Source organism: Chlamydotis macqueenii, chromosome 25 (assembly GCF_036417535.1).
Source record: "Chlamydotis macqueenii isolate bChlMac1 chromosome 25, bChlMac1.mat, whole genome shotgun sequence".
Lineage (NCBI taxonomy): Eukaryota > Metazoa > Chordata > Aves > Otidiformes > Otididae > Chlamydotis > Chlamydotis macqueenii.
In genome coordinates, this window is record NC_141580.1 from 5,528,979 (window position 1) to 5,543,089 (window position 14,111).

Sequence of the window (14,111 nt, forward strand, 5' to 3'; positions counted from 1 at the left end):
GCCCCCCCTGCCCCATCCCCATCTCCGCCGTGGCCACCGGGCCGGGCGTGCCCCTGAGGCGGGGAGAAGCGGCGGCCCTGGCGCTGTCTGGCGGAGAGAGCCCAGCCAAGGGCCCAAGGGGGTGCTGAGGGACTCGGGGTCCCCCTCAGTGCCCGTTGGGGTGGTGGCTGAAGCCACACCAGGCCTAAATGGCAGCCTTCTCCTTCCAGCTCAGAGCTGACAGCCCCGGCCCTAACGAGCCCCCTGCCTGGCCACTGCCTGGTCCTTGTTAATTAGTGCTGAGAAACGAGCGCTGGGGACCAGCCGGGGCCTGAGGGGGCTCTGTCCCCAGGGCTGCCCACGCGTCCCCCATGGCTCCCATCCTCTGACCCCTCTGCAGCCGCACGGGAGGCGGCGGCGGGCGCAGGCACCTGCTGTCACCTCGAATTGGGCCATTCGGCCGCCGAGGCAGCGGTGACAGGTGCGTGTGCCAGAGGGTCCCCACGGCTCCACGTGGCCTGACCGTGTCCCTCTCCATCCCTGCAGGGGACACCCCACCATGGGGCCACCTGGGCTCTGGGACAGGGATGTGGTGGTGGTGGCACCCCCATGGAGCTGGCAGAGGGGGTGCCAGCGCTTGGGGACAGGGCACCCCCTCCCAGTGGGGCCAGTTTGGGGAAGCCAAGCAGGGCTCATTGCGGGGGGATGGCAGGAGGACCCCGTCCCCGGGGTGGGGGACATGGGCTCTGCCCCACGCGGGGACACAGACAGCAGACGCGGAGAGGTCACAGTTCTGCTTTACCATGGAGCCGACCCGGGGTCAGGCAGCAAGGACGGCTCCCCCCCTGCCCCGGCGCAGCCCCCAAGCACAGGGCGGGACGTGGGGGGCACCCGCATCAACATCTGCGCATCCTGTACATATATACACGCCGGCGGGGACCCCCCCGGCATCGCCCCGGGGGTAGGGAGGCAGCGGGGAGCGGGTCGACACGGGGCCAAGCGGGGCGTGCAGCCAGGGGAAGGGGTGCAGTGGGGCAGCGCAGGGGGTCCCCCAGCCCCCTGTGCCCCCCCCCAGCCCCGAATTAGCAGCCGTGGGGTGAGCTAATGGGAAAGGAGGGGTTTGGGGCAGCGTTTGGGGCCTGGATCACCACGGGGGAATGCCGTGGGGCTGGACGGCAGCGAGGGGAGGCTATAGGGCTGGACAGCCATGGGGGGATGCTGTGGGGCTGGGCGGTCACTGGGGGATGCCGTGGGGAGGCGCCGCGGGGCTTGATGTCTGCAGAGCAACACCGTGGGGCTGGACAGCAGCAGGGGGATGCCGTGGGGCTGGAGGGCCGTGGGGCAACACCGTGGGTCCAGGCTCAGTCCGAGTAGATGATGAAGCCGGAGAAGGTGCTGTACTTGTTGTTGTTGCCACCGTGGGCTTTGCCCCCGTCCAGCTTGATGAAGACCTCGTCCCCCGCGTCCAGGTGCAGGATGACGCTGTTGCTGGCGTAGTCGTAGTTCTGGTCAGCGTCCTGCGCGATGGCGCTGGCCCGCACCTGCGCAGGGGACACCCGCGTTACCCGGCTCATTACCCAAGCTCAGCCCTCGGATCCCGTGGGACGCCCAGGGTCCCAGCTCACCCGCAGCCAAGGAGACCGCCCGCAAGCTCTGCGGTAGCGTGGGGTGCCCTGGATCCCCACCCACGGGTGAACAGGTCCCGGATGGAGATGGCTTCTCCAAGCATCGCCCAGAGCCTCTCTGACCCAGCAGGCTCGGGCACGGGACCACAGCTTGGATGCAGAACCACGGCTCTGGGTTTGGATGGGGGCTCATGGGACAGACATGGGACCACAGCTCCAGGTTTGGACGCAGGACCACGGCTCACACACGGGACCCCGTTTCTGGATTTGGATGCACAATGGCAGCTCAGACACGCGACTCTGACTCCAGGTTCGGATGCAGGACTGTGGCTCAGACACGAGACCATGCCTCAGACATGGAACCACATCTCAGACACAGGACCCTGCCTCCCATGGGATTGTGCCTCCCCAGTTTGAAGGTGGGACCACAGCTCAGACATGGGACCATGGCTCTGGATTCAGACACAGGACCACGGCTCAGACACAGGACCCCATATCCAGATTTGGATGTAGGACCACCGCTCTGACATGGGACCCTGACTCCGGGTTCAGATGCAGGACCAGGGCTCAGACACGGGATCACGGCTCAGACACGGGATGGATCACGGCTCAGACACAGGATGGATCACGGCTCCCAGTTCAGAGGCAGGACCACGCCGAGTACAGAGGACCCCAGCCCCGAACCAACTTGATGAACCCGGCGCACCCCCGGACATCTTCCCATGAGCTTCATGGGGACCATGAGCGTGTGGCAAGGGCTGAGCTCAACTCCCCCCAAATTAAGGCTCGCCGCTCACCCGGATCCCAACCCGCTGCACGGCGGGATGCGCCCCTCGAGAAATATTGCCTCAGTGCCGGAGGACGAGGCTGGGAGGTGCCGGCAGAGCCGGAGGTGCCGTAACCGCCTGGAAAAGCAGCTCCGTGGCTGGAGCCTGCTGCCACTGCAGAATTATTTGAGTAATCAAATCTACGCCGGCGCCTTGCAGGGAGATCGCGTGGCGCTGGGTGACAGTGACAAGCCGGCAGGTAAAATCCCAAGTGAAATGCGAAAGCGACGCGCCGGGGAGAAGACGCTCCTAATTGCAACCGAATGGAATGGGCTTTTAATTGGCTCATGCCGGGCAGGGAGGCACCACCGAGTGGCTGCAGGGTCGCAGAGCCGGCGAGGGAAGGAGGGGTGTCCCCATGGATGCCTGTCCTTTGTTCCCAGGGGTCCCAGGGGTCCTCTCCTCCTCGGGAATGCAGCTGCGGCTTCCCACGCCCACAGGCAGCCTGTGATGGCGTGGTCAGATGCTGTTAACTCTGGAACCTACTGATGGCCCAGCGGGTGGTCCCAGAGGGCTTGCTCTCACCCACGCAGCCACGTCCCTCGTGCCATCACCGACACTGTCACCCTGTTAAAAGTCACCCTTGTCTACCCTGCCACCAGGAGGGTCCCCGTCCCCAGGGGGGGACACGGTGAACCTCAGTCGGTCACAGAGCCCCGATCTCCAGGGGATGCTGCCTCGCCTGGGGCTGTGCTGAGGAAGAGGAGAGAGGGAAGAAGCAGGGGGGAAGGTGAACTAGGAAAAGCCGTTTGGCGCCAGGCTCTGCCGCCATCGTCTCCCCCCCCACTGCAGCCAGAGCCGTCCAGTGCCATCCGTCTTCTCTCGTTAAGGAGCCGCCTCGTCACCATGCGCCCGCCAGCCCTTCACGCTAACCAGGGAAGATAAATGGCAGTGCCGGGGCCGGGCTGAGCTGCTCCTGGCATCGCGGCGGCAGAGGAGGTGGGGGCTGCCACCACGTCCCCCCCACAATGGCCTCACCCTCCTCATCCTGCTCCGTGCCTCAGTTTCCCCATGCCACAGCCAGACACAGCCCCCGGCCCCCCGTGACGCTGCTGGGGGGTGTCACCAGCCCTGGGGACACCGTGGGGTGGGAACGGTCCCCGACGTGACCGGCTGTGCCCGAGGGCCCGGGGCTGTTGGGGGGACAGGGGGCAGCAGGATGCTCCCATGTCCAGGCTGAGCTGCTCGCGGTGACACTCGGTGCCTCGGGGACACCATGTGCCACAGCCGCCGTGGCCACCACGGCCCAGGACCCCCAAGGCGTGGCAGCGGGTGTCCCCCCAGGACCCCCAAGTGCAGTGGCGGGTTCCCCCCAGGACCCCTGGGCATGGCAGCGGGTGCCCCCCAGGACCCCGGGGCAGGTCCCCGTGTCCCTGCAGACAGGGTCCTCTGGGGGCCAGCCCCAGGCCCCCACCCATGGGGACCCCCCCCGGGGTCGTGCCCCCCCCCAGGCCGTGGGACAGCCACGCACCCCTTCAGCCACACGGGGCAGCGGGGACAGCCCTCGCCCCGCCACGGGGACCCCAAAACCGCCCAGCTCCAACCCCCGCCCCGTCCGTCCATCCACCACCTCCCCCCGTCCCGCCACCCAGCTCACCTCATCTACGGGCTAATACAAATAAGAATAATTAATGCTAATTAACCACCAGAGCAGCTCCCTCACAGCGCCAGGGCTCCCCTGGCTCTCATTAACTTCAGCCCCGACACAGGGGTGATGGGCTGCACCCAAAACCAGCAGCACCCAGAGGAAAATGGAGGGTCAGAGGGGGCCCCCCAAATTATCACTCCCTTGGAGGATGCCGGGATCGACCCTTATCCACTGGGAAACCTCCCAGTCCCCCCAGTCTTGCCGGGGATGGGGTATTTTTCACAACAACCCCCTAATTAACCCCATTTTTTAATTATTTGAGGCATTTTGGGGGTACCTTTTTCAAACTCTCCCGCCGCTGCCAGCCCGCCGAAGCGCTCCCTCGCCTCCCTCGCCGCTTCGTTGTGAAGATTGGAGCAGCGATATCTCGTTAGTAATTAACAACCGGTTAATTAAGCTGCATCGTGCACCCAACTGAGCGTGGTTCCTCTCGACAAGGGGCTCCGTAGCTTCTGGAAACTCATCCAGTAGCGCCCGGGTGCGTCGATCCCGCACCGAGTCAGGGAGGCTGGAGCTTGGTGGGGGGCAGGAGGAGGTTTGGGGAGGGGGTCCCCAAAAATATTTTGAGGGAGGAAAACTGGGGTGAGGTGGTTTTTTGGGAGATTGCTCAGGCTAGAGTCACACAGATGCTGCTTGGGAGAAAGGGTCGGCAGTGCCAAGCATCAGCAGGACCCCCCAAAATTTGGGGCTGGAGCTGCTGAGGGGACAAAAAAAAAAAACCCCAATAAATGAAAATGTAAAGTGTTTGGATGGAGGAAAAATGCCGAGCGGTTTCTGTCCCTGCTGCGCTCCCGGCTCGGAGGTTTTTAGAGCTGAGGGGCGAAGCACAGTGGCCGTGCCGAGGCTCCTGCTTCCCCCCGGCTCTGGCTGGTTTTTGGGTTGGTAACTCAGTTTTGGGTGAATTTGGTGTCACACGTCCTTGGGATGGAGGCACCGCAGGGCTCGATGCCGGGAGGAAATGCTGAGAAGCGGGAGCGGGCTGGGATGACTCCTGGAAGGGACGCCGGCAGCAGTGACACCCAAGGGAACTGAGCTCGGGCGACATTTCAGGGGTCACGGCCACCTCTTGCGCCTCGAGTCATGGCTGGAGGGGGGGACACGGTGCGGGGAAAGGCGTCACCCGAAAACCGCCGGGATGGAGAGGCTGTGTTGTGGGATGGGGAGGATTTTGGAACAGATGGGGTCGGGGGGGCAAGGATGGAGCCAGCCTCGGGGTGTCCCCCCCACAGTGTCCACATGCAGCCTGGCCAGGGATGGGGACGTCTCTCCTGACATGGCAGCAGAGCTGGCTCTGGGTTAGGGGTGCAGCACCCCAAAAGCAGGGCAGGCGCTGCCCCCCTCGAGGCCACCGCAGACACTGTCCCTCCAGGGGAGCCCTGTCCCCTCCGAGGGGTCCCAGTGGGGATGTTGGCATGGCCGGGGAGCGCAGAGCACCCCAGGGACACCCCAAGGCACCCAGAGCCATGGCAGGAGACGTTTCTGGGACCAAGGAAGGGGCTGAGGGACCCTCAGGGACACGTCAGGGCAGCACGGGTATGGTGGCAGAGTGTGACCCCAGCGCTGGGAGAGGGACGGGGCACCCGGGGGATGCACCCGGAGCCCGTCATTGCCACCGGGAGAGGGACAGACCATCCTGGGGATGCACCCCTGGGATGGGAGAAGGATGGGGCACCCCAGGGGTGCACCCAGAGCCCAGCATCAGCACCGGGAGAAGGACGGAGCACGCCAGGGATGCATCTCCGGAGCGGGGAGAAGGATGTGGCACCCCCGGGGATGCACCCAGAGCCCATCACTGCTGCCAGCAGAAGGATGCGGCACCCTGGGGATGCACCCCTGGGGCTGGGAAAAAAGAGGAGGCACCCCAGGGGTGCACCCAGAGCCCGCCGCCAGCGCTGGGAGAAGCGTGCGGCATCCCGAGGGTTCATCCCCGGGGTCAGGAAAAGGATGTGGCGCACTGAGGAAGCACCCAGCGCCCCTCTCCAGTGTTTGGGGGGCAGCGACAGTTCCCGTCGCCGCGGTGGGGCCGGAAGCTGGGATGGCCAACCCTTACCTGCCCGTTCTTGCAGAGGTCGGCCCACATGCTGGTGCCGTCGCCGCCGCGCATGAGGACGTGGTAGGTGAAGAAGTAGGTGCCGGGGATGGCGCAGGTGAACTTGCCAGAAGCGGCGTCGTAGCTGTTGCCCAGGTTGGTGACCACGTCGTCGAACTTGAGGACCTCGTAGCCCTCATGGGGGTTCTTGAGGCCGGCGTAGAAGGCGACGCGCGGTACTGTGCTGTAGGTAGCCGCGCTCACCGCGCCCGTAGCCCCGGGTCCCGGTAATCCCGGGGGTCCCGGTCGTCCCGCTTCACCCCGCGCCCCCACCGGTCCCGGCGGTCCCGGTTCTCCCGGTGGTCCCGGTGGTCCCGGTTTCCCCGGTCGCCCCGGTTTGCCTTGGGGACCCTGCACCAAGGTGGAGGGCGGCGAGAGGGGGCCACGTTCGGCCGGTTGCGGCGGCGGCGGGGCGGCGGCGGGGCCGTAGGGTTCGCAGACCATCCGGCAGGTCCCCAGCATCTCGTACCGGCCGTCGGTACCGGCGGAGCTCACCAGCACCGGGATGAGCACCACCAGCACCAGCACCATCACCACCCCCGCCGCGGCCGCCAGCAAAGTTTTCCGGCCCAGGCTGAGCCGCCGCCCGGCCGGGGCGCGCTGTCGCCCGGGGGTGGGAATGGTGCCGGTTGGGGGGGTGTCGCGGCGGGGGGATGGGGGGCGGCCCGGGGGTGGCGGCGGCGGTGGCCGCTCCGCTCCGCTGCGCTCCGCCGGCTCCGGTGCGCCCCGCGCCCGCCCAGGCCACGCCCACTCGCCCGGGACACGCCCGCGGACACGCCCACCCCCGCATCGGCCGCGCCTCGGGCACGCCCACTCTCCCGCTGGGCCACGCCCCCCACCCGCTGCCCCCGCCCCCTGCAGCCCCCCCGGCGGTGCCGCCCCGCCCGCGACCCCCGGTTTCCGCGTGGGACCCCGGCCCCCCCCGGGCCCCACCGCTGGGGGCCCCGGCGTGTCCCCGTCCCCCCCGCTGCGTGGACCGTCCCCGCGTGGTCACCCCGAGCCACGCCCTGTCCCCACGGGGCCCAGGCGACGCCGCCTCCGTCCCCGAGCACTCGGCGGCCGCGTCCCCGCGGGGTCTGGAGCTCCGTCACCTCCGTGCCCGGGAGCTGGGGACACGCCGGGGACCTGTCACCTGTGTCCCCGCGGGGGTGAACCCACCCGTGACAGTCCCCAGAGCACCCCCACGGGGACCAGGGTGTCAGGGGACCCACGCTGTGGGACAGCGCAGGGGACACCCAAGTGGCCAAGCACCCGCCACCCAGGAGCACCCACCGGGGTCAACCGTGGGGTCGTGGGACAGGAAGCCACCACGGGTGGCAAAGGCCGCAGTGACAATGGGGCACCCGTGGGTGCCACCGTGGGGACGGACAGGCCACGCTGAGGGGTGACGGCTACGCAGAAAGCACCATCCCTGAGGGGCTGAGCACCCGCGGGCTCGTGACACGCGGCTGCACCCGCTCCGTCGCCTGCCATCTCCATCAGCGACAGTGGGACGCGATGGCAAGTGACAGCCGCCGCCAGCGCCGGGGGTGAGCGAAGGACGCGGGGCCGGGGTGGGGGGCGCACGCAGGCGTAGAGCAGCCCAGGGGCTGCTCCTGGTGCCACCGCCGCGGCCCTTCGGTGGCCTTGGGTGATGCTCCTGAGGTGGCACCGACCCCAGTGACACCCACGGGTGGGCTTCCCAGCAGGTGCATCCTCATCATCGCCCCCTCACCCAAAAACCCCCACCCTGGGGGTGCGTGCCCTTCCGGTGCCACGCCCGTGCAGTGTCCCCAAACCCCAGGAGACACACGGGGGACAGACCCCCGCCCCCCAACCAAAAGAGGGGGGACAGGGGACACTTGTCAGCCCATCGATCGCCCCCGCGTCCCCCGCCCCCAGCTCCCACAGAGGCTTTAATTTAATCACCGTGCAAAAATCAATTAGCCAGCTTTAAGGAGGCAATTATTCCTGGGGGCTTAACGAGGCGTGGGGGGGCGCAGATCAATTCTGGGTGGGGGTGCTGCCAGCCCCGGGTCCCCCCCATGCTGCCACCGCCATGTCACCAGCTCCTTCCCCGATTTTTTTCTCCATCGCTGTCCGTTCCTCCTCCCCACTCCTCGTTATCTTTCTTTTTTAACGAGCGCCTAAAAATACGCCTCGCCGAGGTCACGGGCTGCGTGAGTCACCCGCCAGCGCGGTGCCGCGGTGGCCCGAGTGGGCAGGGGGCTCTGCGTGGGGACGGGGTGGCCATGGTGGGGACATCCGTAGTCCTGGCCACCATGTCCTCGTGGTGGGGCCACGGGCCCAGGTCACCTCGTTGCCATGGGACATTGTGTCTCCGTGCCATGGCCACCACCCCAAGCTGCCTCACCTCCATCAGCCACCATGTCCCCACAGCATGGCCACACCCCAGGCCACCATGTCCCCATTCCAGGCCACCTCACTGCTAGGGGCCACCACGTCCCCAAGGCACGGCCTCCATCCCAGGCAACCACATCCCCATCCCAGGCCACCTCACTACCATGGGCCACCCTGTCCCCATGGCATGGCCACCGCCCCAGGCCACCATGTCCCTGTCATGGGCCACCATGTCCCCAAGGCACAGCCACCATGCCAGGCCACCATGTCCCAATCCCAGGCCACATCACCACCATAGGCCACCACGTCGCCATGGCATGGCCACCACATGCCCATCACAGGCCACCTCACCACCACGGGCCACCCTGTCCCCACAGCACGGCCACCGCCCCAGGCCACCACGTGCCCAGGCCGTGTCCCTACAGCCCAGTTGTGGAGCTGGGACGACTTCAACGCCACCCTGGGGCAGCAGCGCCTCATGGATGGGGACAACACCCCAGGTGACCCTGGCTGGAGACCCCGGGGTGCTCCCTGTCCCCGTCCCCAACCCCTGCATGGGGCGGGGGTGCAGCGCAGCCCCCCCAAGCTGGCTCCATCCACTCGGGGACGGGCGACCGGGCGGCAGCCCCCAGAGAGCCACATTTGGGAGCGCGGGAGGGGACAGGGACAAAGCCAGGAGGTGACGGTGGTGGCGGTGGTGGCTGCGGCGGTTGCGGCGGTGGCTGCGGTGATGGCTCTGCTCGACGCCAGCCGCCGCCGTTCCTCTGCAAAGGTTAAGCAAACAGCAGCTCCCGCAGAATCGATGCGCGGCCCAGCCCACGGCTGTTTGCTCTGGCAGCGTGACGCGCGAGGCGGGTGGGCGACGCCGAGGGGACACCGGTGGCTGGGGCCCCACTGGGGCACGGGTTCAGCCGAGGAGGGGGTGGCTGTGTCCCCCTCTCCACCCGCCGCTCTCTGGGGAGCTGGTGGAGGAGGATTTGGGGAGGGGTGAGGGCGGCCGGGTGGGGACGGGGGCTTTCGTGGGGGTTGGTGCTGTGCCGTGCCTCAGTTTCCCCTCCCAGGTGGGAGGGGGACACGCGTGGCCGAAGGGGGACATGGGCACTGCACCCACGTGGCATGGTGACAGCGGCCACCTGGCCCCACAGCCGCGGGGTGGCTTGGGCGGGCAGCGCCGACGGCTCAGCACTAATTGGGACTCGTTGCCAGTAATAACGAACGATCCCGATGTCGGCCCACGCTGCCGAGCCTGGGGAGGGAGCTGATGTTTGCAAGCTGCACCCAACAATTTGTCCCCTAAAATCGTGCCGTGTCCCCAGGACAGGGCCCAGGAGGGGCTGTGGGAGGGGGACACTCAGCTGTGGGCAGTGAGGGCAGGGCTGGGCCCTTGGCCCCCAGCCGGGGTGGGCAGGACACCCTGGGGCCCCCCCAGAGCCACAGGGCTGGAAGATGGCTGGGTCTCCTGAGCTTCCACCTGGGGTTCTTCTGCTGTTCCCACCACCTCAGTGGCATCCATCAATCCATCCATCCCCACATGTCCATCCATCCATCCATCCATCCATCCATCCCCACATGTCCGTCCGTCCATCCATCCATCCATCCATCCATCCATCCCCACATGTCCATCCATCCATCCATCCATCCATCATCCATCCCCACATGTCCATCCATCCATCCATCCATCATCCATCCCCACATGTCCATCCATCCATCCCCACATGTCCATCCATCCATCCATCCATCCATCCATCCCCACATGTCCATTCATCCATACAGCCAGCCAGCCAGCCATCCCCACGTGTCCGTCTGTCCATCCACCCATCCATCCATCCCCATGTGTCCATCCACCCATCCGTCCAGCCAGCCAGCCAGGTAAAGGGCAGGAGGACCAGGCTGGGACCTCCTGTCCAGGCTGTCCCCTGGTCTCAAGGGAGGACAGCACCCATCCCAGCCACGCGACCTCCACACCTCTGTCACCTCCATCCCTGAGAAAGGATGCCACCACCGCCTCGTTGGGAGGCAGAGGTCATTACAGGAGGAATTCATCACACAGATGAGGGACACACAGGGATGGGGCTGCGGGGTGCAGGCAAGGGCAAGGCAGGACCCAGCGCCTGGCTGGACGAGGGCAGAAGGTACTGCTGGCTGGTTGGCTGGATGGCTCTTTGCGGGGGATGGCTGGTGGCCAGATGGCTAGCTGGCTGGTTGGACAGATGGATGGCTTGTTGCACACTTGGCTAGAGAGTTGACCAACTGGCTGGCTGGCTAGCCACACGGCTAGGTGGCTGGTCGGCTGGCTGGCGGGTAGATGACTGATCAGCTGCTTCGCTGGCTGGCTGGCCAACCAGCTGGCTGGCTGAAGGCCAACTGGATGGCTGGTTGGCTAGCTAGCTGGTCAGTTGGCTGGCTGACTGGTTAGTTGGTAGCCAATTGGCTAGCTGGCAAGTGGCTAGCTGCTTGGCCAACTAGCTGGTTGATTGGTTCGTAGATGGCTAGCTAGTGGTCTGGCTGGCTAGATGGCTAGGTGCTGGGTTGGCTAGCCGGCTGGTTGATTGGCTAGCTGGCCAGCTGGCTGATTGACTGGTTGATTATCTGGCTGGCTAGATGGCTGGTTGGCTGGCTGGACACTTGACCAACAGGTGGTTGACTAGCTGGCTGGTTGACTGGCCAGTTGACCAACAAGCCAGTTGGCTAGCTGGCTAACTGGTTGGCCAGTTGACCAACAAGCTGTTTGGCTAGCTGGCTGGTTGGCCACCCAGTTGATCAACAAGGCAGTTGGCTAGCTGGCTGATGGGCTAGCTGGCTAACTGGATGGCAGGCTGACCAACAAGCCAGTTGGCTAGCTGGCTGGCTGGTTGGCTAGCTGGCTGGCCATTTGACTAGGTGGCTGCTGGCTGCCCAGATGACCCAGGGGCTCACTGGCTGGCCAGTAGTGGGCTGGCGGTGGTCACCGCCCCAGCCTAACGCCAGGCACTGTCCCTCGCCCGATGGGGGGGATCCCAGCTGCAGGCGGGGGCGTGAGGTGGGGGTGACACTTCCCCCCGTCCCTGTCCCCCTCACGCTGCCTGTCATTACGGACATGGCGGGGCCCGCCGCCTCCCCGCCGCGCGGCAATTAAGGGCTGCCAGCACCACTACTTAATTAGCGCCCGGCTGACGGGGCCGGCTGGCGAGCGACAGGAAACGGCAGCGGGGTCCGGCCGCGGGGCCGAGCTCGGGGCCGAGTCCCCTCAGGGGGACACGTGGTCAGGGGACACGGGGGCTTGGGCTGCTGGGACCTGCCGTGCTGTCCCCAGGGTGGCCCATGGCTGGGGGACGGGGTGTGACACAGCCGGGGGGTGTGCGGTGATGCTGGGTGACAGCCCGCAGGATGTGCAGGGGGTGGTATGTGGGGGGGTACCCTGCACAGGGATGGTGTGTGACACCCCAGGCCATGCAGTGACAGTGGCACTGGGTGACACGCCACAGGATGGCAGTGACGGTGACACTGGGTGACACGCCGCGGGATGGCAGTGACGGTGACACTCTGTGGGCCATGCAGTGATGGTGACACTGGGTGATACTCTGCGGGACAGCAGTGACGGTGACACTGGGTGACACCCCAGGCCATGCAGTGATGGTGGCACTGCGTGACACCCCAGGCCATGCAGTGACGGTGACACTGGGTGATACGTCACAGGACGGCAGTGACAGTGATACTGGGTGACATGCTGTGGGCCATGCAGTGACAGCGGCACTGCGGAACGGCAGTGACGGTGACACTGGGTGACATGCCGCGGGATGGCAGTGATGGTGGCACTCTGGGGGCCATGCAGTTTCGGTGACACTGGGTGATACACTGCGGGACAGCAGTGACGGTGACACTGGATGACACCCCAGGCCATGCAGTGATGGTGGCACTGTGTGACACCCCAGGCCATGCAGTGATGGTGACACTGGGTGATACACTGCGGGACGGCAGTGACGGTGACACTGGGTGACACGCCATGGGCAGTGTGATGACAGCGCTCTGTGACATCCCATGTGCCAGGCAGTGACGGTGACTCTGTGTGACAGCCCACGGGAGCTGCAGTGACACTGCGTGGCAGCCGGCGGCCCCGTGCTGACAGTGACACCGCAGGGCTGCACAGCAGCGCCATGTGACACGAGTGGGGCTGTGCAGTGACAGGGACACTGTGTGACACCCCGGGGGCTGTGCAGTCACGGTGACACCTGTGACACTGGGGACTGTGCAGTGACACCGTGCCACACCCCAGGGACCACGCAGGGACAGTGACACCTGTGACACTAGTGACACCGGTGCCACGCAGTGCCACTCAGCCCCCCTGCCCGTCCCCCAAGGGGTCCATCCCTCCTGGGTACTGAGGCCCCCAGTCAGCCCACGCCTGGGGACAGTCCCCACCGGGGGCCACCACCCTGTCCGTGACGGGGACCCCGCACCGCGCCCCACCGGGTGCCCTGCCGTGGGTGCTGGGGAGGGGGCGCAGCAGGGGGGCGGCCGCCCGTCCCAGCCCCGCCAGCCGCAGCGCCATCGATCCGCCCGCCAATTTGCAGCCGTTAAATATTTGGCTTGCGCACGGCGCGGGGCCGCGCTCCCAGCTCAAACAGCCGCGGCGAGCGCCCGCTCCAGACGCTGCCCGATCGATGGCGGGAGGTGCGCCGAGCTGGGCCGGCCTCAGCACGCGGGGCTGGGGGGACGTGACGGGACTGGGGGACGTGACAGGGCTGGCAGGATGTGATGGGGCCGGGGGGACGCGGCGCAGCGCCCTGGTGCCTCTGCCGGCACCCACGGGAGCCCACGCGGAGGCAGCTGATGGGGCAGCATCACGAGCGCGGGGGTCTCAGCCAGGGCGTCCCCCCCTGCAGCTGGACACACGCTGCCCTTCAGGCCCCCTCCACGGCCATCAACGGAGCTGTCGGTGCCACCCAGCAGCCCACGGCGCAGAGCCACCCGCCACCGGCCGAGGGGACGGCTGCGGGCCGAGCCGTGTGGCCACCGCCGTGGGCGCAGGGTGTGCCACCAGTTTGTCCCCACGGGGGCTTGGCTGGGGGTGGCCGCGAGTGGGACCTGCGGGTGCCAGGGTGATGCCACGCAGCACCCACGGGAGGGACATTGGCACGCACGGGAGGGACTCTGTGGCCAAACCAAACAGATGCCGGCGCCGGGGCACACAGCCCACCCAGGGGGATCGACCCCCGCCTCAGCCCGGGGTGCCAGGCACCCCCAAACTGGGCACCCTGAAGCCATGGGGAGCCCCGCGCCTCGCCGCCCCTCCGAAACCGCTCACTCCCTGGGCCCCGCTAAACTCGTTAGTGGCTGGCCAACGTCAGCAGGGCAGGAGCGCAGCGCCAAATGCGATTAGGGTGCCCGTCTCGCTCTCTCCTTTCTGCCCCTGGCCCTGCGCGGCCCCATTTATCGCGGAGGCGGCGAGGCGGGAGGCAGGCGAGCGGAGCTGATCTCGCGCGGCCCGCTCCAGCCCTGATTTATGGCTGGCTGCGAGGGACTCCCGCCATCGCCACTGCAATTAAGGGAGCATTAAAAAGCAGAGGAGGCAAAACAGCGCAGTGTTACCGCTTGCGTACGGCTCGCTCTCGGCACTGCTGGAA

General features: G+C 66.8%; 1 protein-coding gene across 1 annotated transcript; it reads right to left on the reverse strand.

Annotated features, from left to right (window-relative positions):
• Positions 1 to 760: 760 nt before the first annotated feature.
• On the reverse strand, positions 761 to 6,836 carry C1QL1 (complement C1q like 1). The gene is made up of 2 exons (XM_086766872.1): positions 6,130 to 6,836; positions 761 to 1,520 (listed from the first exon to the last, which is right to left on the reverse strand). The coding sequence occupies exons 1-2, from the start codon at positions 6,697 to 6,699 to the stop codon at positions 1,341 to 1,343; spliced, it is 750 nt and encodes a 249-aa protein (XP_086622998.1). The 5' UTR covers positions 6,700 to 6,836; the 3' UTR covers positions 761 to 1,340.
• Positions 6,837 to 14,111: the final 7,275 nt, after the last annotated feature.